Genomic DNA, 27,791 nt, shown 5'->3' on the forward strand with positions numbered 1-27,791 from the left:
TCCCCTCTTTGCATTTCAAGAATCCTCACACCAAGCTAATTTAAAGGTTTAGTTACACAACTGACTCAATTCTGAAAACTTCACAATCTAATTGGCAATAACTACATTATTTTAAATACTGCAATAAAAATAAAGTCATCAATTGAATCTATAATGCATTAAAAATAACCTAAAAATGAAATTGTGAAGAAAGGCATATTTAATAGCTAGGAAACATCTGAACTACTAACAGACTGGGAGAGAATCTGAACTTTTATAATATGCACACAAAGGCAGTGGAAACAAAGAAAACAAATTACTACACATCGTTGCAGCACAGAAAAGATTGGGTGTATTTTATTAACAATTACATCCTCTTTCCTGTAGCCTGGCACAGGAACAATTTCAATATCTGATTTGGGTCTCCAACAGCAAGCAGATACTGTAATTATGTCACTAAACAACTTACTGTGATTTCACACCATATGTGGCAGTAAGAAATTTTTTAAAAATTAAAAGGCACACATAAGTTGATTTTAAATATTTTCAGTCCAGGCTACTCTTAGATACAATGTTGAGAACACTTGTATAGCAAAACAATTTTAAATAAACATTTCCGAAAACCTGAATACACAGCTTAGGAACAACGGATCTGTATCTACCAACCCCCCCCCCCAAAAAAATTACATCAAAAAAAACAAGTGTGAGAATCATGAAATATTTAGAGCTAACCTATATTTAGAGGTTAAAAAATAACTTATAACCAACCTATATTCTTTAGGTAAATGAAGTGAGTGTTTTAGTGTAGTAAGTTACCATGTTTACTAAAAAGTCAGTTCTCACTACAGTTCATGCCTATTTAAAATTCTACCTTTAAAGATATGTAGACTGATTTTATTGTTCCTCACCACAATTAGACTTACTGAAGAGCTCAAACTAAAGCAATAGCATTTTTCTTAGCATGCATACACTAAGCATTCTACTGTTTAGTCATTTCAGTAACTTATGTTTTCACTTTTAAAGACTGATCAAACTGTCTCAAAAAATATTGGAGAACATTTTCTCTACTTTGATGTCATTTTAATGCATCTCAGATAGCATTTTTATATTCATACTCTCTTCTTTAATAAATGTTTTAATACCAGTACTTAAAAGAAACATGTAAAGATAAATGAGACAGAGTCTACTCTGTTAAGTCATCCATATCACATGCAAAAACAAACCAAAAACTTGTTTTAAGTTTAAATGTCCCCAAAATAAACGTGCAAGTACTCTACACTGAAGATGATTCAACTACCTCAGCCTTTTGTGAAAGTACAAAGCTAAGTTCTTTCTGATGGCCCACTAAGATTCTATGAATTTTAGAAACAGTTTTCTATAGTCTTTGTTAAGTATTATTTATGGTGATAATATTTATATCCTAAAACAGAGGTACAGGATTGAGAATTTAAATCTTTTTCTGGGTGCTTAGTCTTTCTTCAAGATAATACTGATGTTATAATTACTGCATCAGCGTAAATGAGTATTTGTAAAAATAGCCATTAAATACTAACTCACAGGTATATTTAATACACATATAAATCCTATGTTAAAAGTATAAATGAGAAGATATATATATATATCACATAGTTCTAGGATTTATAAATTGTTGACCATCAAAAAGTAAACCACCCTCTTTAAGACTTAACAGAACTTAAAAAAAATTGCTTCAACATATGAATTTAAGACTTACTTTATTCAGCAAAATCATTTATTTACACAATGGGGAATGCTGGTTTGAGTTTGTCAATGAAATAAAAACAAATTGAACAGAGACAATACTGAATTGTATATATTTTGTATTAGAGCTGACCAACTGTTTCCTTACCTGTATCAGGAACATCAAGAGCAACAGTATCATGAGGACACTGATTTAACAATATACCACAAAGGTTCAGTAACACCCCGGGAGCTTCCAATGCAATTACCAACTTTTTCTTTTTTTATAAATATATAAAAAAACAAAAAGTCAGCAAAACCAGCATTATGATGTAATAAACAGAGTATAACTCCGAAGTCTGTGGGGTCAGTAAAAACCTTATCAGACCATCCATACTTTATAAAATGATCTGCTCTTTTCCAGACCACTAACACGGAATTCAAACAGGTGAAAAATATATCACTTTTAGAAGACAACAATGATCTGATAAGGATTTGACTTAATGGAAGGAAGGGGAAAGAAAAGGAATTGCAGAGCATAGCCCCTATTAGAACAAGCTAACTTTCCAGATTTTCCAAATTAAAAAAAAACAAAAAAAAAGCAAAACAAAACAAAAAAAAAAACAACAAACAAAAAAAAAACACTTCAACATGAAGCTACAATACAAAGTTTTTCCATTTTTCTTTGTAAAAAGTTCAGTTTGCAATTTAATCCTGGGTTTTTAATGAGAAGGACAGTTTGGGCCTGGACTTCCCCTTGCCCAAGATAATTTTTTGTTCTTCTTTTTGTTGACGTTGTCGCTCTTGTTCTAGTTTCATCCTTTCCTCATGAATCTTTCTTTGTTCTTCAACAATTCTCAACTGTTCTTCAGCCTGGAATTTAAAAAAGTAGAAATTTTTATGAATTCATGTCTTTTATTAGTAATACTTGGGAAATCAGGTGAGAATTCATAATCAATAGGCACATACAATAGTATGTTTAATAAAACTTGGCCTAAAAGTACACAAAACTGAGAAGAAAAAATACTGAGAAATTAGCAAAAATATAAGGTTATAGAAAAAGCACTTACACATTTTGAAAATAGAAATTTCTACAAATCATGTCTTGAAATCAGTATACATTTTGTCCTGTTATCTTTTTTACAGATACCTTCAGTACTATCAGATTAACAGATTGTCAACTACAAACCAAGGAACAGATTTATTCAGAGTATTTTATCTACAATTATGATAGCTAGATTTGTAATTAGCAAGGCATAAAAAATTACAGAAAATATCCTCACCCTACTGAAACTACATTATACTGTTAATATAAAACCAAGAAATACCACAGACTTCTTTCTTTGGAGAGAAATTAGGAAACTTTTTTGACTTGCCTGACTATAAAATTCTATCAAATTTCAAAAGGACTCATATAATTAACTCCTGAAGTGAATTTAACTCCTTCAGTCTTAAGCAACCAACTTCCTTACAGAGTTCTATAGATTTCCCCTCTTTACCAAGAAAATAGAAGCCATTCTCATCATCTCTTCCTCATCAAGTCTCTCCTTGATTCCCCAAGATATCATGCCCACTTCCTTAAATCACAACCAGGTGCAACTCTACTACTGTCTCCCAGGGGACGTTAGGCAAATGTGCGGTGGCAATTTTGATTATCACAACTAGGGGAATGGGTCCAGCCATCTGGGAGATAGAGGACATGAATGCTGCTGGATACCCTACAATAATGCACAGGACAACCCCCCACCTCCAAATATCTAACCTCAAATGTTAATAGTGCCAAGGAAGAGAGAACTTGCTCAAACCCTTGAATTCTTGAATTTTTAATCTCATTATCAATGAGCTGTCCTCTTCCCCCCCAGCTCTGATCTTAAAACATTCACTGCATCCTTTGAATGCCTTTCTATTACCAAACTCAAATATTAAAAAGACATTATTTCCATCTTCACTAATTCTACTAGTTATTTTTCGCATGGTCAAAAACTAACATATGTTTAGTGACCTTTCTCTATTCTTCTGTTTATTTCAACTTGAGTCTCCTATTTGTCTCCACTGACAGGTAATGGACTCAGCATACAACATAAAACATTTAAATTTTGTCTTATGGGTAGAAAAAAGCCCAACTTTTACATACATAATGAACAAACAGGTTTTTCCTACTTTTTGCTTTCAGATGGAGTGGTGGTGTTGATGGCTATAGACTAAAAGGTGAAAGATAAGGAAGTAGGGGCAAATCCACGGTAATACAGGTTAAAGAGGAAGAATATCAGAATTAAAAACAGTGGGACCCTGGCCAGCTGGTTGGTTAGTGTCATCTCGATACACCAAGGCTGTGGTTTAAATATCTGGTCACAGCACATTCAAGTACCAACCAGTGATTTTTAATTTTTTGAAGTAACTCCACACTGCTTTCCACAGTGGCTGCACCAATTCGCATTCCCACCAACAGTGCATTAGGGTTCCCCTTTCTCCACATCTTCACCAACACCTGTTGCTTGATTTACTGATGATAGCCATTTTGACAGGTGTTAGGTGGTATTTCATTATGATTTTAATTTGCATTTCTCTGATGATTAATGACACTGAGCATTTTTTTCATACGTTTATTGGCCATCTGCATGTTCTCTTTGAAAAAGTGTCTATTCAGGTCCTTTGCCCATTTTTTAATTGAACTTTTTTTTGGTGTTGAGTTTTTAAGTTCTTTATAAATTTTGGGTATTAACCCCTTTTTAGATGTATCAGTGAGTATGTTCTGCCATTCAGTGTGTTGTCTTTTCATTTTGTTGATGGTTTTTCTTTGCTATGCAAAAACTTTTTAGTTTAATGTTGTCCCATTTATGTTTTCTTTTGTTTCCCTTGCCAGATCCAGCAATTCCACTTCTAAGAAATTTATCCGAAGAAACCCAAAACATGAATTTGAAAGAATATATGGCCTTGGATGGTGTGGCTCAGTGGACTGAGTGCCAGCCTGTGAACCAAAGGGCCCCTGGTTCAATTCCCAGTCAGGGCACAGGCCTAAATTGCAGGCCATATCCCCAGTAGGGAGTGCACGAGAGGCAACCACACACTGATGTTTCTCTCCCTCTCTAAAAATTAATTTAAAAATTTTTTTAAAAAAAGAAAAGAAAGAATATATGCATCCCTGTGTTCACTGCAGCATTATTTACAAGAGCCAAGAACCAAGACTTGGAAGCAGCCCAAGTATCTATCCATCAGTAAATGAATGGATAAAATAGCCATGGTACATTTACACAATGGAATACTACCGGACTATAAAAAAGAAAACTTTACCCTTTATGACAGTATGGGAAGATCTGGAGAACATTATGCTAAGTGAAATAAGTCAGTCAGAGAAAGAAAAGTACTGTATGATTGCACTCATGTGAAAGCTAATGAACAAACTGACTAACAGACAAAATAGACACATACTCATAGACAGAGAGCAGGCTGACAACTCTGGGCATAAATTTATGAAGTTACGGGGTTATGGAGAGATTGAGCAAAAAAGAAAAAAAAAGAACTCACGAAAATGGACAACACTATGGTCATTGTGTGTGAGGGGTTGAGTGAAAGAGAGAGGGTAAGGGTGGCATAAACGGTAATGGAAAAAATACAATAAAAGAAACCAGTGAATGCATAAATAAGTGGAACGACAAATTTATGTCTTCCTCTCTCTCTAAAATCAATAAATTAAAAAAATAAAATAGTGGGAATCTGATGGGTAGGCAAGATGGAAAAAGTAGATTTTCATGTATTTCTAGGTCTTCGTAGTCTTATAAGGTGGAAAATGTAACACACACACACACACAAATTATCTCTTCCTACTCAGATCTTTTTCCTAAACTGCATTTCTAGTGGGTTAATGAAAACCCACCAGGGAAAGCTCTGGATACCTTCAATATTGAACATGGTCAAGATGTAAATTCCTCTAGCCTAACACTAAAATGTATGTCCTTTGTATCTTCTCTGCTGCCATCCACATTCTATAGCTTTTTGTCTCCTCCCTCTTTCCATGACACCACCAAATAGTCTTCAAGTTTGTTGATTCTTCTATTATGTTCTTTCATTTGAAGTTTCTTTTCCATTTTCATTGCTACCACACCAGGTCAAGGTACATCTCTTACAAAGCATTACTCTCTCACGCCCTCAAACTTCCAATGATTTTCAATGTGCTCAAAATATGGCTTTATTTCCTAAATTAGCATACTATTTAGGACTTTCTATAATCTGGCTCCAACTTTGTTTCTACTATTCTCTTTTAAATTATCTTTTCTATCTTGCCTCCCTCTCCCTCCTTTGCTCATGCCATTTTCCTCCTATTGAAATCTTACACCAAAATCCATTTCAAATCACCACTCTCTTGCTTAGACTTTCACTGATATTTACAACAAAAAGAATTATCTGCTTCTGATCTTCTAGTGAAATCATATTCCAATTACTTTACCCAAAGTTTTAGTAAATCATCACACATTTGAGTTAAGGGATTGGCATGTATAAATGAATCAAAGTACAGTAAAGACTCTTTGTGTGTGTACATGAGCTTGGGAACTCTTACCAACAACACCCAGACTCACTTTTCCCTAAGGTTCTAATTCAGCCCCTAGGAAGGCAGATTAGAACCTTGGGGAATACAGGGTTTGAACATCATCACAACCTCAACCCATCAGAGAAATTTAATTATATAGCATTTTTAACCTTATTATATTGACAGAAATTCAAAGGTAAAACCAAATGTTACTTTATGAAGAGTATTTCGGCAGTAGGTACTAAAATTGCATCTTCATAATACTTTTACCCAGCAATCTAAGTTTCTGAAATTATTTCTATAAGTGAACTTGCACACATGAAAAATTGTACAAGGTTATTTACTGCAAGCATAGTTTCTAAAGACGGAAAAGCCCTAATATTCACCAAAATGAAACTATCAATAAACTAAAGATCTATAAAACAAAATACTGTGTAGCTACAAAGAGAGAAAGAAAGGAAGAAAGAAAGAAAAGGGATCCCCTATATACTAAAACAGAAAAATCTCCAAGTTTCACTGTCAAGTGAGGAGAGCAAAGTACCAAATGTATGCTACTTTTGTGTAAAAAGGGAAAAATAAAAATGTGTATTTGTATCTGCCTAACTATGCATTGCAAACTCTGGAAAAACAAAACATAACTGAATATGCCTTTTAGAAATGGGAATGGGAAGTGGGTGGATGGGGAAACAGACAGAGGGATTTCATTACTTATTTTTCTAGAAAAAAAAAACTGAATCATGTAATTCATTACCTAGTCAAAAATTAAAAACAAGATTTTTAAAGTAACTTCCTTCATAAACAAAAAAATACTAATGCTATGGAACTGAAATTACCTTTAGATTGGATAAAAAGAATAAAAGTTTGTTTCATTTAGGCCTGCAAATGTAAGAAATAAAAGTACGTATGTATGTAGTGGGGGAACTTAATCTCTCTCTGACTATAGATAACAGTGGAATCCCCAGTGTTAAACACATTCTCATTCATATAGTATCTTACAAGTACTTGATAATGGAATAACTTTTATAAATAAAATGAACCAGCAAATATCCTGTTTTTATGTATAAATATTTGTATTTTGTTCTATTATAGCTTTAAATTAAGCACAAATATTATTCAATTATACCTTGGCAAAAAACCAAATTAACAAAAAAATTAGACTACTTTAGTAAGAACCAAAGCCATCTCTCATTTTAATATAGTGGCTCTCACATGATGAAAAAATTACTTTCTGCCTATCCATCTGTGTGGTAGACTCTACCCCTTATTTGTTTGGCATTCTTCTAAACCCTATCATCCCCCTGCAGTATATGTCTGACTTGCTGTTTCCTTCCTGATGGCCCCACTAGCTGGAGAATATATATTGTTCCTCCCTACTCATTTCAAATTTATGCAAAAGATAACATTATTCCCAATGTGGCAAGGAAGAGGTAAGTGCATGTGTATATGCCTGAATAATATAAGAACTGAATGGTGGGCATCAAGAAGGCCAAAGAGAACGCTCAACTCACAATACTGGAGTAATTATACCCAGGACCCTGTTCTGTTTCACAAAGATGGCTTTCAACCCTACACCCCACTCCAAAAATCAGTGAGATGAAATACACAAAGGCAAAACATACCATTATAGTAGGGCCTACTTACCCTTCCCTTTATCTTTTGTCCCAACCTCCTTTATTTCCTTAGAGGTCCGACTGCCTTTAAAAAACTATCCTAAGTATTCTTACACTGATTATAGTTTTTGAATTAAGGTAGTTCTTTGTAGCAGTCTCTTCAGCAAACATGGATATTAAAAACCTACTACTCCCTACTTGAAACATAAAATTTTACCAAAAAAATCCAGATAGAAATATTTGTTGTAATAAACTGTATGAGAAAGAACGAGAAAATGCTGTATCTAGGAATCGTGCCACTCTACTCAGAAACATGGGATTTCTGCATTTCAACCTCCCAAGACATATACCCTATTTCCTTTTACCACTTGCAATTATTTTTTCAATTCATCATCCCCTCCATAACAACTAATACACACAGCCCACTTTAGGTAAACAATAAAAAAGCATTAAAATGAAATTTGATGTAATTAGTTCTGACCCTTAGTAAACTATATATTAGTAAAATTTTCTGAAGTTATTCATTTAAAAGGCTAAAAAAATAAGGAATAAAATAATTCCTACCTCTCAGGTCCATGGAAATTATTCATACTCCAACCCAATCCAATCTTTCTAGCCCCTTTCCTCTCAATTTATTTTAGTTCCCCTTGTGTTACCTTTATAACCTTAAATATATTTCTGAAGCTTCAACATTAGGTAACATTTCTTGAGATTCTGTATTATTTAAAGTGGAGACAACTGCTTCAAGAAGAAACTGAACTGAGCTTGATATGGAATGTTATGCACAAAATCACTGCACTCCAGAATTTAGGAGAGAAGTCTGATACCTTCAGGATTTTAGCACTCATCTATTAAAATTTCACAAAAAATCTGTACTCATCTAGATGTGGTTCTTTAATATCCTGTTAGTAACTTCTGCCTGTTCTTTCAGGTCAGTTCTTTTGTCTTGGTCATTATTCCCCGTTTGTGGAAGTTTTCCTTAAATGTCTCGTGATCCTCAACTGTTAACATGATTACATCAGGAGGTCTTCCCCAGTTACTACAACAAACTTTCTTTCCCTTCTCTTTTCCTCCTCTTCCTCCTTCTATACACCCTATCACTCAACAAGTGTATCTTTTCTCTTTACAGTGTTCTACTTCCACATTACCAATTCAAGCTCCTATGTTTTCATTGCCTTAGAGACTTCCTTGTTTCCAGTCTGTTTTTCAAGCCACCCTACAATGTCAATATAATAATGTTCAAAAAGTTTTTTGAACAGTTGCCCAGAATACACTAACAGAATCTTAAATCAGCTTCATATCTTATCAACTAGGGATAATCCTCTCACTGATCGAAAATCCTTACTTAACTTTCCCACTATTTCAAGTTAAAATACTTAATTGATATTTACATTTTGTGCCATGCTACTAAAATTGTATATATAACATTAATTAGCTATCATAAGAACTGTGCTGTCTCAACTGATATATGCTCCCTCTTCTATAAATGCCCCATTCTTTTTCCAACCATGTTAGTTTCCTGTAACTGCTGTAACAAATTTCCACAAATCGAATAGCCTAAAAGAACAAAAATTTATTCTGAAGGCAAGAAATCAGAAATCATTACACTGGAACAAACTCAAGATGCTGACTAAGCCACACTCCTTCTGAAGGCTCTAAGAGAGAATCTGTTCCTTGCCTCTTCCAGCTGCCAGGGTTCCTTGGCTTGTAGAAGCATCACTCAAATCTTTCAGGCCAGTACCTTCAATTCTCTCTGTTGTGTCCTCATATCACCTTTTCCTACATGAGTGGAGTCTGTTGGGAATCTTGACAACCTTTCATCATTATGTATTCTCTCTGTTTCTTTCAGTCCAAGTTGGCAGTATTTCTTCTGCTGACATTAAGACTCAAAAACACTGTGGGTCCCCTATGTATACCATTAGAGCAGAGGCTCCTTCAAAGCTTTTCTGGATAATCTCATCTAATCCTGGCTTTTGCTAAAATGACTGCATAATCTCTTCATGATCACACGCATAATCTCTCCAGCAACGGCAAAAGGTTTTCCAGGCATATACCCTAGGCCCTCTTTCCAGAGCAAGTTTTTCTAACAATGAGTCTCCTAATTTAGCTTTTTTTTTTTGTAATCCAGATAGACTGAAAAACTTCCCAAACATTCAGTGCTCATTGCTTTTTACTTACCAGTTCTTTCCTCAATTTATCTCTTATCAAATTTTACTATAAATACCAAGTACAAACCAGATTTCACCTTTAACACTTGGGAAATATCTTCAGCTACATATGCAAGTTCATCACTTAAAGTTCTGACTTTCACACAACCGTAGGACACAATTCAGCTTGGTTTTCTCCCACTACATAACAAGGACCTCTTCCCCTCCAGTTTCCAGTAACATGTTCATCTGCTTCTGAATCCTAACCAGAACTGCCTTTGAAATCTGCATTTCTACCTAAGAAGCTTTTAAAAGAAGTCTAGATGTTTTCTATTATATGATTGCTTCTAAATTCTTCCAGATTCTATCTAATGTCTAATTCCAAAACCAATTGCACATTTTTTAAGTAATAAATTACCACAAACTAGGTAGCTGAAAACACAAAATTATTCTGGAGAAGAGAAGTTAGACATCAGTATCACTGAACCCAAGTCAAGGTGTCAGGAGGGCCTTTCTCCTTCTGGAGGCTTTAGAGCAGTTTGTTCCTTGTGTCTTTTAGCTCCTGGTGGCTGCTAGAATTTCTTGACTTCTGGCTACATCACACCAATCCTCAAGGCCAGAATCTTCAAATCTCTCTCTGCGGTTTTTAGCTTTTCCTGTGGGTTGTATGGTAAACTCTTCTGTAGCCCTCTAAATATGTATAATGGCAATTAGGGCATAGAAGATAATCTGGGATAAATAACCTCATCTCAAAATCCTTAAGTTAAATCACATTTGCAAAGACCCTTTATTGGAGGGCAATATAAATTAACATTCACAAGTTCCAGGGATTAGGACATAGGGTATGGGGGTCACTTTTCAGCTTACTGTATAAATTCATTTAAAAAATTCTTGCTTACGTTTTGCTACGAAGTCTTTTCAGAAGTGTCTCTTCATTGCAAAGTGTTATCTGGTTTACTTTAAATTTAAATATGTGAATACTTTCCATGTATGGTACTCTTTTTTTTTTTTTTCATCTCTCAAACTAGTGAGGTCAAATGTGTTAAAAGCACAATGAACATGGCTAATCTCCCTATTTGGTAAGGGGGAAACTATTTCAATATTACACAAAACAATCTGCAAACCCAGGACTTTTAATTTGCACATATTTTAAAGCTTAAAAGAATGTCTCCCCCCTCCCCACGTTAAAATGGATTTTTTTCTTTCTTATCAGCATGTTTACAATTCACTAGAAATTGTTGGCCTGACTTATTACAGTTTAGGTGTTTACATGTGAAGTAATTAACCAGGTTACATATCCTGGCATTTTGACCAGGGGATGGTGTGACAGTCCTTTTTGCTAGTGACAACCTTTTAGAACATTTTATTCCCTATCAACATCTATCACCTTTCTTAGTCTGTTTCCCTTTCTAAATAAGAATCATATACATAATATCTGGGCTTTTGTCACGTACATCATAAAAAAAAAACGTGGAAAAGAAAACTTAAAAGTTTCCTAATTATTTGAAGATACTTGTGCATTACCAGCACTCACCCAAGAACCAGGACCCAATCTGACAAAAAAGCCAAGCCAAGCCAAGCCAAGCCACATTTGGATTATTTGATTTTGTGTCTGTTAATAGTTTTTGCTTCCTTATGCACAGATATTATCAAATATCTTGATAAACACTTTGAAATTGAAATGAGCTAAAATTACCTTTAGTCTACAGCACTTAACATGATTTTCATACAAGAGATAGCCTGTGTGGCTAAGCTAATTACTGGGACCAATCTTTGAACTTTTGACACAAGGATGTACTAAAAAAGTTAGTCCCGAGTCTTGACCCAGTAGTTCAATTGGATAGAGCAGTGGTCCCTAACCTTTTTGGCACCAGGGATGGGTGGAGGGGAGACAGGAGGTGGAGCTCAGGCAGTAATGCCAGGAAGCTTCGCTTGCTCTCTGCTCTGGTTTAGGTTTCTGGTTTCTAACAGACCACTCTAAGGGGTGGAGGGAGTGGGGACCCTTGGGTTACGGCACTGCCCCATACACCAGGGTTGCAGGTTCTATCCCTGGTCAGGGAACATACAAAAATCAACCAATAAATAAGTGGAACAACAAATCAGTATTTCTCCTCTCCCTTCCTCTCTCTCTAAAAATCAATCAATAAAACTTAAAAAAAATTGGTCTAAGTATGGTTTAAATATATTTTCTTTACTAATATTTTTACTTATAGAAAATGTAGAAACTAGAATAAAGTTACATATAAGTCTGCCAATTAGAGATTATTCTTAGCACTATGGCATATTCCCCTGTCTATAAAATGTGCAAACATATTCTTGGAATTAGGATAATACTGTATTTAGCTATTTCTCCTCTGTATTAGCAAATATTTTCTGACTACAGAAAACCCACTGTGCATGTTATAATTTATGTAAAACCTGAGTAATTTTCAAAATTCCAAATAATATTGTGGAGAGCATCTTTGTAAACTTATTTTTATCTGGTTCAGCTTCCACAAGATACATTCTTAGAAGCAGAATTTAAGTTTCCTGATACTGTCATTTTCTAAAATGGGCATATCCATTCAAACTCCCAGGATGCCCATATCTTTGCCAACATCTGATACAAAAAAAAAAAAAAAAAAAAAGCCATTTCTAATTTGGTATTTAGTATTAGAGAAAAAGAAAGGGGAAGCATTTCATTGCTTTCCTATTGAGGCTGAGAGATACTTTCATGAAATTATTATAGCTCCTTTTCATTCTTACTTATGTGTACCTCTTTCAAATCTCTCAAATCTTTTTCACCCTATTAGTGAGATGGGCTTCCCTTTTAGAAATCTTCCCCAGGATACTTTCTTCTCTGCTATCTTAAGACAGGCAGATTAACCTGTCTTTAAACTGCTTTCAAAACCTCACCTCCCATTCTACTATTTCTTACTACACATACAGTTGGTTTGCTACTTACTACTACTACTACTACTACTACTACTACTACTACTACTACTACTTTTTCCACTAGCCTGAGAGATCCCACACATTCTTGCCTTTATTTTAATTCTACTTCTGGAAAGGCCTTTGACCTAATTCATTTCCTCATCCTCTTGGCCTCACCCTAAATTCAACTTCTAATGATCTATCCAGATTCAGCTAAGGCATGTCTCTCACAGGGTAACTGTCAATTATCTCGCACAGTCCATACCATTTACTAAGTATTTCCATATCATTAGTCAACCTTCTTGGAGTTGTCCTTGTCTTGATAATTAATACATTAAATGCATTAAGAGAACTTAATGCCTTGTCTATTTTTAATCTCCAAATTGTTTTTTAAAACATTAGTTTCTCAACACAGATTATGTGAATAGTTAAGAATGGCCAATCTGTCTTCCTTGCTTTCTAGAAGCTAAAAAGCATCCCCTTTTTTTTTTTTATACAGAACAAACAGTTCTACATTTCCAGCACATTTATCATGTCATGAAGCGAACAGAACTGTTGGTTCAACAAGATAAACTAGTACTATTGACATACCCAAGAAAGTCCCATGCTGCCTCCAACACTATTATATTCCTTTCTTAAATATTATTTTAATGAAGCTTTCAATATGTTCCATGTAATATTTCTTAATGAATGTATAAAGATTATAAAGAGCTGTGCTCAAAAAACTGAGAGGAAAAGGACAACAAAAATGAAAGAAACTTTAGCATGTGCCTTGCATCTTTATACAATTAGCTTTTTTTATCTTCTACTCAACAAAGGATACTTGTTCCTTGAAAGCACATAAAACCAGACAAAACTTTTCTCCAACATCAACAATTTCTTATGCTTTCAACTTGCTGAACTGAACACAAGAAGCAAATTATTATGTCCAAAAATTACCAAAACTTATCAAATTCAAAGTTCTTTCTCCTAAAGATACCTTTGTACCCACGTTTTATCAGTAACATGAAGCCAGAATAGTGTCACCAATCTATTAGGTTAAATTCAAATGTTCAAGAACCACTGTGTGCTAGTTTAAGGGCCCATGGTCCAGTGACAGTCTAAAAACCAAAAGGGATTATTTTCCTAATATTTCACCTTAACGGTATTTTCCAAAAGTAGAAGTCTGAGACAAATTGAAATTACAATATAAAACAAAACCTGGCCAATTACCACCACTTGGGAAGCACTGCTCTGTGATATACTTGCTGACCTTTTCCCCAGTAATTACACACAGAAAATCTTATTTTTATGGTCCATGAGAATAAACAAAAAAACTACTAGAGGAATATAAAAAGGGCAAGAAGTCCCTAGGCATCAACACACACATTTTTGTTTTTTAGATTGATCATATCCACAGCCTTTTAATTCTAGTTTTCTTCTTCCTTGTAGCTTTCTCTGTTTTTTTAAAAAATTGCTCTGTATCACCTTTTCCATCTCTATATCATGTTATAATTAATTAAGTCTTTGTATTTGTTAGATTATAAACTTGGAACAGGAAAAAGAATTTACAGTCTGGTACATTTATTATGAACTATATGCTATTCTGTGTAGTAACTGGTAACAAGGCAACTAAGCAGAGTGAAATGCTGCTTATTAGTTGATTTAAATACTTTCAAGCTCTTCTTTCCACTTCTTTTTTTAGGTATAGAAGTGTGAATAAGGTAGGAATAGAAAAAACTGGGAATGAATATCGTACAATTTCCCCCAGGAAATCTGTTTTAATCAACTGCAAATTTTGAAATTATCTTCAGACTCATTAGAATATCTGGCCTGTCCCCCAAATAAAGTAATTTGGAACACAGTAGCTAAAATCTAGTGAACGATTCCACTTTTACCTCATATCTCTTAAAACTACCCAGAAAACTAACAATTACAGAGAACACAATCATTCTGCAAAATTTGAAAAAAGAACACAAAGAATTATTCATGTATACTTTATACATACCAGTTTGGCTTGTGCTTCTGCAATTTTTCGGTTATTCTCTTCCAGTATTCGCTCTAGCTCCTCACGTTTTGCACGTTCTTCCTCCTAAAGGGGAGGACATGTTAAGATGTTAGAAAAATAAAATGCTTATTTTTATTGATAAATATTTACTAATCTTCCTCTGCACTTTTTTGATCTGACTTACAGGGTAGCTTTATAGCTACCTTCTGTCTGACAAATGATAAACTGTGCAGCCACTAAAATTTGTTTCTAACCCTAAATTTCAATCATCCCTCCCAGTCCAAACAGCAACCGACTAAACCCTCCCTAATTGATAGGTTCCTGGCAATTATTACTAATACTTTAATATCACACAAATCAACAAGGACAACTACAAAACTGGAATAGTATTTACCAAATTAAAAAAATAATATAAAATATAAATAAAGTGAATATTTGTCTCACCAATTATGTATACCTACGTATTCTTTACCTATACTCCTTTAATCAGCATTAAAAGTTGAATATTTACTGTCTTGTCCAGTGTCCTGCAGAGTGTGCTCCTCGGCTGCCATACACGCCAGCTTCCTCTTTAAAATGATTTGTACTGTTAGCTTGGCAATACCTGCATCAGCAGCTCAACCATTTATAAAGAAACAACATACAAGGAAGGCTGAGCTGAGGAATGCAGATGTTTATGGTAAGAAGGAACAAAAAATGTAATTCATCATTCCTAAGGCAAACAATTAATAAGAAAAATACATTTACTGTTAGTGAAAAATACAAATGGTAATCCATACTTCATGGAACTAAGGGCTTCTTCCATGGGGGAAAATGGACTTAACATTCAGATGTTGACAATTTCTAAAGGCAGCTTATCTTGTCATCTACAGTCTGAATTGAAATTCAGGAATCCAGTGGGTGCATAGTCAGGAAATAAAATTCTGTAATTTATTTTTTTCTTGGAGAATTTATGAGACTTTATAATGCAAACTATATGAAGATTGCTTGATGGTTTGGGCAGTGTTCAGATCACAGCATACATAGTCAAATGATTTTAATATTTGGAAAGACTGTCAGAGGGTTGTGTCCGTGTAAAAAAAAAAATTGTTAATATGAAACAAAAAGCACATGAAGAGAAAAAAATCTTCCTATGATTAATAACTCGCTACAAGACAGCACCATTACTCCAAAAATATCCTCATAATTCAAAGCACAGATACAAGTTTCATACATTCAATTGTATACAGTTGGTGATATCCACCAGACATGTGTATCTAGTTAAAGACAGCAAAGAGAAAATACATTTGAAAAGCTAAACTAACTGGAAAACAGAGATTAGCATCAACTTGTCCACAATAATGCCAAGACTAAAAATAAAAATGACAATAAGCATATATTTTGGGTCAGATATTTAAATTCAAGAAAATATATCTACAGGATTCCCTGTAGCACACACCAATTGAATTCACATTCATTATGCAAACTATGTTGAGGGACACCCAGTGCTGTAAAGTAATTTGCCTTGAGTGTTTTAGTGATTTTTTAACAAGTTTTAGGATCCTGGAGTAATCAGTGCAAATAAGCCATAAAGCTTCAGTAGCAAATTACTGTTTCACAGAAAGACATTTTCAACTTCTGCTCCAGCTGCTGATAAAAACAAATCATGTGTTTAGCTTGACTCCAGACAAGGACAACCTGTTCCTTCATAACTCTCTAGAGAAAAAAAGGAGTTGTTAGTAGATACTAAAAAGTGGATGAATAATCTGGACATTTTTTCCTAAAAAGATTCTTTGAAACACATTAAGAAAATGGAGGGCCTTATGATCAAAATGCTAGAATTAGTCCATTGTGTCGAAGCAGAATTTGGGGTAAGGGGTTAGGGATAAAAGAAGGAAAAAGAGCAAGAAAACCTATTTATCAAAAGCAGGTGCTCTCATCACTCAATATTAGGCCCTGCTCTTTTTAATCTGACTGAAGGCAAAAAGCCTCTCACAGTCTAGGTGATAAGAGTGATAAACAGAAAAGAATACATAACCACAGGTGGATTTTAACCTTTTACCTTTACCACTCCCTGTGTCCCCCCACCCTCCCAAAAAAGAATGTAAGTCCTGCAGCCATGGCAAAAGTTTCAAACACTTCTCAAACATGTAAGCCAGTTCCATTAAATCAAAGTTTCCTTGAATACGTTTTATGAAAATAACTTTTAAATATCAGTCAGCACTTCTGAATAGGCTAAAAAATTAACTTTCGCAGCAATGTTAAGTTTAGATGAGAAAGGAATTAGTCTGTATTCCATCTCTTTCTGAACTGAGCAGGAGGCACACCCGACACTGAAAGTTTTGCCATGGACTGTCTCTACTTTCCAAACGACCGAGCGTTACCTCTCTGGCTTTTTGTGCTGCAAGCTCAGCTTGTCTCTGTCGCTCGAGTTCTTCGAGCAACTGCTTTTCCATGATGCGTTTGGCTTCCTCCACCCTTCGAAGAACTTCTCGCTCGATTTCATCCTTCCTTTTCTCTAATTCTTCCTCTACCCTTTTTGCTACCAATTCTTCCACTCTTCGTGCTGTTTCTTCCTCGATGAGCTTTTCTTCAATTTCCTGCTGCCGGCTAGCAAATACAGTGGAAAAAATGACTTAGATAAAATAAGGAATAAACCTAAAAATTAAAACTAGTTATAAACCTATAAAACATTGAGCCTGATTATAGGTTTCTCTGATTTTACAATTCAATTTCATGTAACATTCAAGGAAATAATAGATGCCAAGATGTTAAGTGATGTAGAAATTCAAATATAAAACCATGATTTTTCCCCTTTCATTTTCTGAACACAAAAAACTACTATATATAAACAGCTTAATTCATCAGCTTTTTAGAAATGTACAGCAAATCTGAAATAGGAAATCCACTTTTGTTATCAACTTTACAACCAAAAGACAAACCGGAAATACACGAATTTGCTCATCTGCCAATCCACCCAGTCTAAATAAGGGTTGAGCTACAGAAAATCAGGAACAACCATTATGTAGCAAGCAATTCAGACCAGCAAAAGTCATTCTCCCTCTTTTTCCCCCTCAAGCAAAATCAGAATAAATATAGACTAAAAGAGATTCTGACTGCTAAGGCAGCAGCTATGTAGCTTTTAGTGAACATAAAGACCATTTTATTCAGGTTCTCAACTCTATACACTTTATTGTACCTTTTCTTTTGTTAACTAATTTTCAATTAAAAGGCCTTCCAGAGATGGAAAAGTGGGCAAAAAAATGTATTTGTCATCAGTTCTATTAAAAAGCCCAATGAAGCATGCTTTAATTATTTAATACCATTTGGATATTATGAGCCAACAATTTTACTTTTAATCAAAGTAAAATTCTGCACTGAAAATACTGTCAATGATCACATCATTATAGAGGAAACCTTGCAAGTTTTATACCACTGGCATCCAATGATAGCCTCACATGTGGTCTAGTTTGACCTAAAGGTTAAAATACAAAAGACCTCATTTTGAGAGAGATGGGAAATATATTAAAATTAATTTCACTGGTTTCTTTCTGTTTAATGAAGACTTTATAGTTTCTAAGTGACCATTAAACACCCAATTCACTTCAATCCTATTGGTATTTTGGGGGGTGATTCTATTCCCAAACTAGTGCTTTCATTTTCAACTCTTGTTACTTATTCACAGTAATACCATCCTAACACCAGTATATTTTTCACATTCCAATTTATGTCAATTTCTGCATTTAGACTCTGCATTTTTTTTTGTCAAGGAGACAGTAGCTATTTGAGCAAGCATAACTTCTTAGTTTCTACATATCTACAATACCTAGAAGAAGACTATTGCTTATTTCTCTCACTTTTTAGATAATTTATTTCTTTTAAACATAGGAGAAATGAGGGAGAAAGAAGGAAAGAAACACCAACGTGTGGATCCCTTTCATGTGCCCCCCCACTAGGGACCTGCCCACAACCCAGGCACAGGCCCTAGACTGGGAACTGAACTGGCGACCCTTTGATTTGCAGGCCATTACCAGTCAGGACTGCTGCTTGTTTGTTTCTTAGTAATTCCTCCCCACCATTACATTAGCAATTTTTACTTAAAAAATATACTAAAGCCTAACAGGCTGTACCTATAACTCTTTTCTTTTATTCCTTTTAAACTTCCAACAAAATACAGCATTAGTGTCCTTTTGAAAAGCCTTTATAGCACCTCAGTAAGAGAACAGATACCTACCCCAACACTAAAAATAGCCAGGAATATCTAAAGGAAATCAGGCAGTAATTTCAATGGAAATTAAACTACATTTCCTATAGAAAAATTTTATCCAGAAAAAAATAAAAACAAAAGATAAAACAAGTAAGACTAACAACTGCTGAACCAGAATGATGGGTATATAGGCACTATATGCCCATCTACTCTGTTCTTTTGCATTAAGTTGAAAAGTTTCCTAACACAGAATTTTAGAAGTATATACACCCACACATTTTGCTACTTGGTTCTTATGAAATTAGTAAATGTACAGAAACCCAAGAAACTTTATTTTAAAATTTCAAAAATGATACAGCTCAACTCCTAAATATCAAAGTTCCAATTATCATTTTTCATATAAAGCAAAAAAAAAAAAAAAAAAAAAAAAAGGGAAAAAAATGGGATAAGGCTTTAGGTTAGCTTACCAGCAGAAAAGTTGCCAAATTAACTTAGGTCAAAACGACCTGATACATATTCAGGGTTTTTGTCAACCAATCCCTAAGCAACAGCAATAAGCACAATGGCTAATAGGGCCACATTTCCACAATAAGTATGTAAGCAAGCAAGCAAGGAGAAAAGGAGCCTAAATAAATTTAGTTTATCACTTACAGCACAAAGCCAGGTCAGCATGGTATTAGCTCCCCATGTCTCTGTTCCCACTGATGGATACCAATGTCAGACAGTACAAGCAGTGGTGGGTTGCTCTGCTGCTAAGAAGTCAATTCTAACTATAGGTCAGCAGTTTTATATCTAGAGGGGAGGGCAAGTGGAAAGTCTCAAGCTCAACTGAATAGGGAGGATGAGAAATGGCCTACTGGAGTTTCTCACAAGACTGCTTATCTTCCTTTGTTCCTGGAGGACTATGCTTATGCCTTGCTTATGTGTCCTGCTGAGAGACAGGCAAGGTCACAGCCCCACAAAAGAACTGTTACCCTACAAGTATTACCAAGAATATAATTTTTATTGTTGTTATTCTTGGTGAGGTTATAATTGCTACTCCTGTAAATCAGAAAAAAAATTTTAAATCAATTTTTAGATCCAGTGTTGAAAAGTTAAATATTGTTTCAATTCCCCTCCCCACACATACTAAATTCAGAAAACCAATGGGCACACGTACAACTGTTAAGCATTAGTTAATTTCTATTGATCACAAATTTATCCCAATGAATGATAAAGCAGCTATTAGGCTGATTTTTTATAAGAGGCACAGGAACTTTCTTAAAAAACAAAACAAAACAAAAACTTGGTATCTTACAAAATATGTATCATCTACTACCACTGACTATCCACGCCCTAAAACTTCCGTGTAGGTGTCTGTCTCTAGAAGTTCTTTTATCTCTCTAATCTTTTCCTCAGACTCTTCTGTTGAATCTATTCCCTTGCCAAGATTTCATGCCACTGACTAAAAGGTTGGATTAAAATCTTCAAGTTTTTCAATGGAAATGGTGTAACAGGAGGTCTCCATTTTCTCCATGCTCTCAGTAGTTTTAAAAACACTAGTGAAAATCAATTTTAAAATGGCAACTATTAAAACAAAGCAGCAATGACAAAACAGCACTGGTAAAGGACAGAATGACTTTGTACAGAGCAGCTTGCAACAATATTCTTTTAAAATGTATGAACTCAACCCTAGGAGCTTCCTTCTAGGAATTGCTTTAAAAAATATTAGCAAACAGCATTTAGTAAGTACTGAACAGATACTAAATACTCTGCCAACAACTTTATACACCATGTCATCATTTACACCTTTGATAGTTCCTCAGGCTAAGCAGTTGGCTCACTGGGGTCCACCTCATTCATGTTGCTGAGAGGTGACTCTACCTGGGGAGATTCCAAAGCCGATGGTCTTTAAGCACTATACTACCCTTCATTGTTTCTCCAGGGTGAATGTGAGAGGCAAAGATATACACAAAGATTTAAATATCAAAATAATTATTTCAAAATGTATAAAATTCTTATCAACACTAGCTAGATGTCTAACCTCCCCAAAACACATAGTTTCATCTACTAAATCTGCTCGTAAATGGTACTCTTTGCTCTCACAACAAGCTCTTTGAGTAGTCTTTGAATAAACCCTATACAGATCTCCAGGGTCAGTTTATATATTCTAACTTAGAAGACCCTCAATCTGTCATACAGTTAAACACTAAGCATACTTCAATCTGGGTATCACAGGCTACATTAAGTTACTATGCCATTAACATTTTCTGATTTGCTTCATTTTCAGCTGTCCACTTTTTCAACAGTTAATATACAGCATCTCAAAAAATTACACATGGAAATGATAAGGATACACACAAGAGAGAGGGAACCACACTAAATTGCTGGGACACAGGCGGGAGAGGTAGAGGTTCTGAACTGAATTTAACCATGTGAATTAGCTATGCAAAAATGGAAAAACAAATTTTAAAAATTTTAAGGTCTGCCCTTTACTGCATTAAGATTGCAACTTGTAAGATCACTTCTTATATTCATCAGGCTTAATCTGACTGCATTTACATAAGTTATATTAAATAACATTATTTATTGAGGTCCATTATACAAGCATTGTCTTCAAACTTTAAATACACTATTTCTAATCTTCACAATAAGTAAGACAGGTCTCTCCATTTCACAAGTAAAAAATCAAGCTCACAGGCAGGTGACCTATACAGGGCCTCAGAATGGTTAAGTGGCAAGCAATCTGGTTTCCAAACTTACCACAGAATTTTTTTTTTAATTCGTTAAACCCAACAGAAGATTCTAATTTTGCTGTCTCTCTCCATCTCATACTGGATGGACTTCTTGAAGGTACACTTGACACTCACTACATTTTCTTGTGGTACCCATTCTCAGCTTCTACCTTCTGCTTGTCTTCTTCCATCCAACTGTAAATACAAACTTTCCCTAAAGTTCTTTCAGTCTATTGAACCAACTGCTCTTCTCCATCCATTCTCCCTGGATCATTCTATTCTTAAGGTTTCACCCTTATCTGTTCCCTATATCAACCTAGGGTAAAACCACTACGTCTAAAAATCAGTGCGTACCTACAGTGCAAGGGTCAGGCTTTGATTTTTCCCTCTCCCATCTCCACTGGGTTTCTGACATTTTAAGCAATGTCTGAGACACAGTAGTTACTTAAATATTTGGTGGCTGAGTTGAAATAACCACAATATAAACGAGAGTCAGTATTATTAATGCTTTCTGTCCTTATGTTTCACATCCAATTTTATTGGTTCTAAATGTTACCTATTTCTGCCCTTTTCCATTTCAACAACTGCTCCCTCACTACTCCTGTGTGGACTAGGTTCTATCCTGTACAGGAATAGAATCTATGTTTTTAAGAAGTCCCATGCCAGTTTCATGCTGAAAGCCTTTCCAGTTTTTAGGATGAAATCAAAGCTCCTTAATATAGCATACAACCCTTCTCATGATTCCCAGCCTCTACTTTATCTCTCCAGTAACTCCATCACTTTAACTTAACATTCACCCTTTTAGTCTACACTAGACCATTCTGTCCCCCTCCCTTTATTTTTCCTTTTGTCCACAGGGAACCCCCTACACCTAGCCTGACAATCTATTTTATTTGCCACTCATTCCTTAAGAAAACTAGTGTTTACCCATCCAAGATGCTTCCTGTCTACAGTCACATCACCACCAATGAATTTACCACACCACTATTTGCACCTACCTACATATCTATCTTCAAGGTAGAAAAAGATCTTGGACAGGGGTCAGTCATCTTTATATTAACAGCACCTAACAGAGTGCATGGCACACTAAATGCTCAATAAACTGAGCAATAAATTGGTTAGTTGTGTGAACTAACCAATAGGGATTTACAGACAGACAACTTTTGCCCACTCCCATGCCTCCAAAACATAGGTCTTTCCCTTGTGTCCTTTGCATTATTTCTAAGATTTTAGACCATATAAAGTAGTGTCTACTTCATGGTACCCACAAATTCAGTTTACAGGTGGTTGCTAGCTCTGCCCCTTTCTTCCTTCATAAATGCTAATGGTAGTTTACTTCTCCTGTCAACTTGGAACTACATACCTGCTCTATTTTCTGATTTTTATCCCTGGATTTCTTCTGTTATTTATGTGTAGCTAGCTAAATAGTTCCAATTATTCTTAGCATACCAGGTTTCCTTTCACTTTTCCTACAAATCTTAGCTTTCTAGTGAATGGAAAGTTTCTTTGAAGGTCTTTTTCACACTAATTATGAGATAGGTTAATTTTTTAAAATGTTCCATCTGCTGATATTTGAGAGCTACATCTTGACGGTTATTCTTGTTCCAGACCAAATAACCGAATTCTATATAATCAAGATTTGTTGTAAAACATTTAGTGTACTCAGTTTTCATATGTATCGCTGACAGTTCTAAGACATAAAGGAAAGATGAAAGCATTGTGCATACTTTGAAGGAATGCAGCAAAATACCTGTTCAGGTAGTGCTTCCTCTATAATATTACCTACTGTTCCAGTCCCTTCCTCTTTAGTAGATGCTCTTAGAAACAAACTCTGCTGAAAAATCTACATAATACAAACCCAAATGCAGGAAAATTTAAAACCCACCAGACAATTCAATACACATAAATTTGTCTCAGGAAAGTTTTATATTCAATAACTTTCCTGTCTCAGGAGTCCTCTCTAAACAAACATTCACTGAAGAACTGAGGAAGATCACTAGTCAAATAAGGGAAGTGAGCACATCTGTTTTACTACCTTTCAACATTAACTGTGGAAAAGGAATGTCCAGAGTAGAGTACCATGGTCTTAAAACAAAACTAAACACTACATTTTAAAACCAAAAGTTCATTAGTGTGGGATTATTTACACCTACTCTTGTATAAAAAGATACAGGAGAGATACATTTTACCCAAACAGTGTGTGATAATAAGTTTTCTTACATAAAAATTCTGAGCGTAAGCAATGCAAAAATGAACTCAAATATTCAAGTGTTTTCTAAACAGCCAGTACACTATAAGCGGAAGCAAATATCAAGTTTACACCAAAGTTTGCTACAGAATAATAGAAGTCAAAGTTAAAAAGTAGTAAAAAAGGGTAGACTTTGGTATGGTGGTTAATCCGGTGAATTCAAGCATCAGATTTTATCCTACTGTACACTTAAGGTGTGCATTGTTTTTACACCACGACTAGGTCCAAGAAAAGAAAAGCGTCCGTGACATTTTAAACAGGAATACATTAAAGAAAAATTCATTTTGGAGGGTTGTATTGTTGGACCACCTAAAAGTGTCTTATTCCGGGGAAGCCCAGTCCCAAATTTAAACTGCAGTACAAGAATGCTCTTGGCAAATGCAATTTGCATACCAAGGGTTAACTTCTCTTCGCTCTCCTCCAGAGGTACTGCAAGTGTTCTCCAAACACGTCTTCACGGTGGCTTATCCCTCGTCCTCCGGGCAACGCCACTCTCGAACCCCACCGCGAACTCCACCCGCTACTTCCGGCACACTCTACCCCTCTCGCGCCAAAATCGCTTTCTCCCTCTAAGGTTTTCCTGCTCAAACCCCACTAATTTCCTCCCCCACCCAATTCGTAGGTGTGTACGGCCGCAGCCTTTCCACAAGCCAGTTCTGGATGCTCTCTGGCGGGTTCCAGCGACCCTCCAACCTCCCTCTCGAGCCCCCACTAACCCAGAACCCCCATTTCCCACTCCCCGCGCCCAAGCTCACAACCCGGTTTCCGCCCCTCCCCCGCGGGCGCTCACATTTTTCGCTGCCGCTCGAACTCTGCTTTCTTCTCCTCTTCTTCTCGCTTCTGCTTCTCGTCCAGGCTGCTGCGCTTGCTCACCGTGCGCCCGAAGATGTCGATGCGGTCGGGCGGGGACGAGGCGCGCTCCCGGTCCCGCTCGCGCCGGGACACGGCCGTGTTGGTGGAGCGCGAGCGGGACCGCGACTCACGCCGCCGATTCCGTTTACTTTCCCGGGATTTGGAGCGCTTCCGCACGCGCTCCTTATCTCGGGACCGCGATCGAGACCGGCTCCGCTTCTTGTTGTGTTTGCTGCTCTTCGTGTGTTTGGAGCGGGACGAGCTCCGGCTCCGAGACCGGCCCATCCTTCCGGGCGACGCTGTGGCTAACCGCTGGCCTCGGGCCCCGCACGCTCCTGGAAACTCTCACCCGCGCCTCCAGACACAGGTTGGCCGTCTTGTTGAAGCTGGTGTAAGGAAAACTGTCAGCCAGCTGACTTTCTGTCACTCAGCGAAGTGGACAGCCGCAACGAAGGCCGCCTGCAAAGACAAGGCCGCACCAGCAAAGATCGCTAAGATGGCAGCCAGGACTGCACCGGCCGCCCTTCCCACAATGCCTCGCACGAACAGCGCCGCCGCGCGAGCCCCGCCCTCTGACGATTTTTGTCGAGAACGAGGCGAGCAGATCCGAGTCCGCTCGGTTTTTTCCGCCTGCCCCCGCTCCCCCCCAACGCTACACTCAGAGCCGAAGTCCCTCGCTTATGTTGTAGTGCACTTTAACTTTGTGGTAAGATGCCAGCACTGTGAGAACGAACCTATTACGTTTTGGTGCGAACGAGATCATGTTGCTGCGCAAGCTGGTTTTGTCAGGCAGACCTAAGTTACATCAGAGTGAGCCTGAGCGGATCACGTGCTTATTAAGCCTAGCTTCCTCATTTAAACAGTGGAGATTACCTTGCTTTCTGAGATAGATTTTCGTAAGTTTTACAAGAGATAAAGTAGGCTTTGATAAGTGGAAGCCTATGTTTAATACAGGCCTTCAGGTATCAAGCGTTGTACTAAATGCTGTCATTTATTAACTGGTGTTTAATTCTCATTTTAGGGATGGTTGCTCCGAAGTCCAGAAGTTAAAGTTGCCAAGGTCCCACACCTAGAAGGTGGCAGAGCAGGAGTGTGCAAAATCTATTCAGATAACCAGTAGCCCACCAACCCCTAACCAGCAATGGTATAACCCTATATGGTACAACAAACTGTCACTGCCCTAAACAAACAATGACCTTTTAAAAGTGAAATAAAAACATTTTCTCCATAAGGCAACAAAAACAATAAAATACTTCGGAATCAAATCTAACAAGTTACAAGACCCTGATAATGAAATCTCTCAACATTTGTTGAAAGGCAAAAACAAGACCTGAGTTAATCAAAAACACATGCCCATTTTTTGGGTGAAAACTCAGTATCAAAAATGTGCCAGTCCTTCCCAAATTAAATTACAAAATTGGCACAATTTCCATCAGAGTCCCAAATTCTCTTGGGGATGAGTTACAACTAACTAAATAATTTTAAGTTTTATGTAGACGATCACATAGTTGTGAATTATCAAGAAAACCTTGAAAGAGTAATGTTTGCCCTGTAAAAAAAAAATTAGACACAAAGGTATTAGCACAGAAATAGCAAAATAATCAGTGTAGTAGAAGAATAATCTAGTCTTTTTCTTCAGATACATTGAACTAAAATAACATTTAATAATTTAGAATGTTGCCCTGGCCGGTGTAGCTCCGTTGAGGCGTCATGCCGTAAACTGAAGTGTTGAGGGTTCCATCCCAGGCAGGGCACACCCCCAAGTTTTGGGTTCTGTCCCCCACTGGGATGTGCCTATGGTGGCAGCTGATGGATGTTCCTCTCTCATGTCAATATATCTCTCTCTTCCTCTGCCTCTTCATTCCTCTTTCCCTAAAAGCAATGAAGAAGTATCCTTGGATGAGGATAAAAAAACAATTAGAATGTGTAGAATCATCCCATTATACTGGAAATCTTTTGGTCAACCTATTGTATATGTTGTGCATATACACTTACATACATTTATACTCACATGTTTGAATGATGCCCATCAAATAATAAAGACAGTTTTTCCAATTAGATGGTATATTGGTTTCCTAGAGGACTTCAAACTGATGTTGTAAAATAGCGTATCTTAGAGTTCTAGGGTCCAGAAGTTCAAAATCAAGATGTCAGCAAGGTTGGTTCTTTAACAGGCTCTGAGGAAGAATCTGTTCCATGCCTCTCTCTTAGCTTCTGGTGGTTGCTAACAATCCTTGGCATTTCTGGACATTCCATGGCTTCCATTCTAGTCTCTGTCTTCACGTGGTATTTACCATGTGTCTGTCCTCTTTTTCTGGGATGCAAATAATTAAATTAGGACCCAACATAATCCAGTATGACCTCTGTTAACTTAATAACAACTGCAAAGACCCTATTTCCAATTAGGTCACATGAATTTTTGAGGGGAGTACTATTCAATCTGCTACATTTGGGTTTTTAAAAAACCTTTTTTCTTAGAATTTTTTGCATGTCATGAATTCTTCTCAATAAGCATATGTTTTATGAAAAGAATAAAGGGAAAGGCCATGGCAGGCTAGTTCATGCTGGATAGTATGTTACAGTGTCACCCAGATATCAAGGTTGTGAGTTTGGTCAGCTGTCAGGGCACATTCAAGAATCAACCAATAAATGGATAAATAAGTGGAGCAAAAAATTGGATCTCTCTCTCTCTCAGTCTCTCACTCTCCCTCTCTCCCTCTCCCTCATTCAGTCTGCCCCTCTCTCTCTCTCTAAAATCAGTTAATACATTTAAAAAATTTATTGTTGTTCAATTACAGTTGTCCCCATTTTAACCCTTCCCCCATTACTCCCCCCTTCTGTACCAACTACACACCTTCCACTTTCAATCCTTCCCCCAGTTGTCTTCGTCCATGGATCCTTTATGCATGTTCTTTCACTGACCCTTCCCCTT

General features: G+C 36.3%; 1 protein-coding gene across 3 annotated transcripts; it reads right to left on the reverse strand.

Moving 5' to 3' along the window:
- Positions 1 to 1,695: 1,695 nt before the first annotated feature.
- ARGLU1 (arginine and glutamate rich 1) lies at positions 1,696 to 25,397 on the reverse strand. 3 transcript variants are annotated; one of them, XR_004899918.1, is made up of 4 exons: positions 24,798 to 25,390; positions 17,223 to 17,448; positions 14,860 to 15,428; positions 1,696 to 2,550 (listed from the first exon to the last, which is right to left on the reverse strand). XR_004899918.1 is itself a non-coding variant. In XM_028526729.1 (4 exons), exons 1-4 carry the CDS (start codon positions 25,142 to 25,144, stop codon positions 2,386 to 2,388), a joined length of 822 nt encoding a protein of 273 aa, XP_028382530.1. In that variant the 5' UTR covers positions 25,145 to 25,397; the 3' UTR covers positions 1,696 to 2,385. The 3 variants fall into 3 exon arrangements, 1 of the variants encoding a protein (XP_028382530.1); XM_028526729.1 differs by having other exon boundaries at positions 14,860 to 14,943; positions 24,798 to 25,397; XR_003685558.2 differs by lacking the exon at positions 1,696 to 2,550 and having other exon boundaries at positions 14,889 to 14,943; positions 15,371 to 17,448.
- Positions 25,398 to 27,791: the final 2,394 nt, after the last annotated feature.

The sequence above is a fragment of the Phyllostomus discolor genome, chromosome 11, assembly GCF_004126475.2.
Source record: "Phyllostomus discolor isolate MPI-MPIP mPhyDis1 chromosome 11, mPhyDis1.pri.v3, whole genome shotgun sequence".
Taxonomy (NCBI): Eukaryota; Metazoa; Chordata; class Mammalia; order Chiroptera; family Phyllostomidae; genus Phyllostomus; species Phyllostomus discolor.

Bases quoted from the DNA above. Each gene is read 5' to 3' on its own strand.
- ARGLU1 (XM_028526729.1), bottom strand. From the start codon at position 25,144: ATGGGCCGGTCTCGGAGCCGGAGCTCGTCCCGCTCCAAACACACGAAG. The intron at 17,449-24,797 runs GTGAGCGCCCGC...TGTATTTGCTAG, and splicing joins TTCGAGCGGCAGCGAAAAAT to CCGGCAGCAGGAAATTGAAG. The intron at 2,551-14,859 runs GTATGTATAAAG...TTTAAATTCCAG, and splicing joins CAGAAGCACAAGCCAAACTG to GCTGAAGAACAGTTGAGAAT.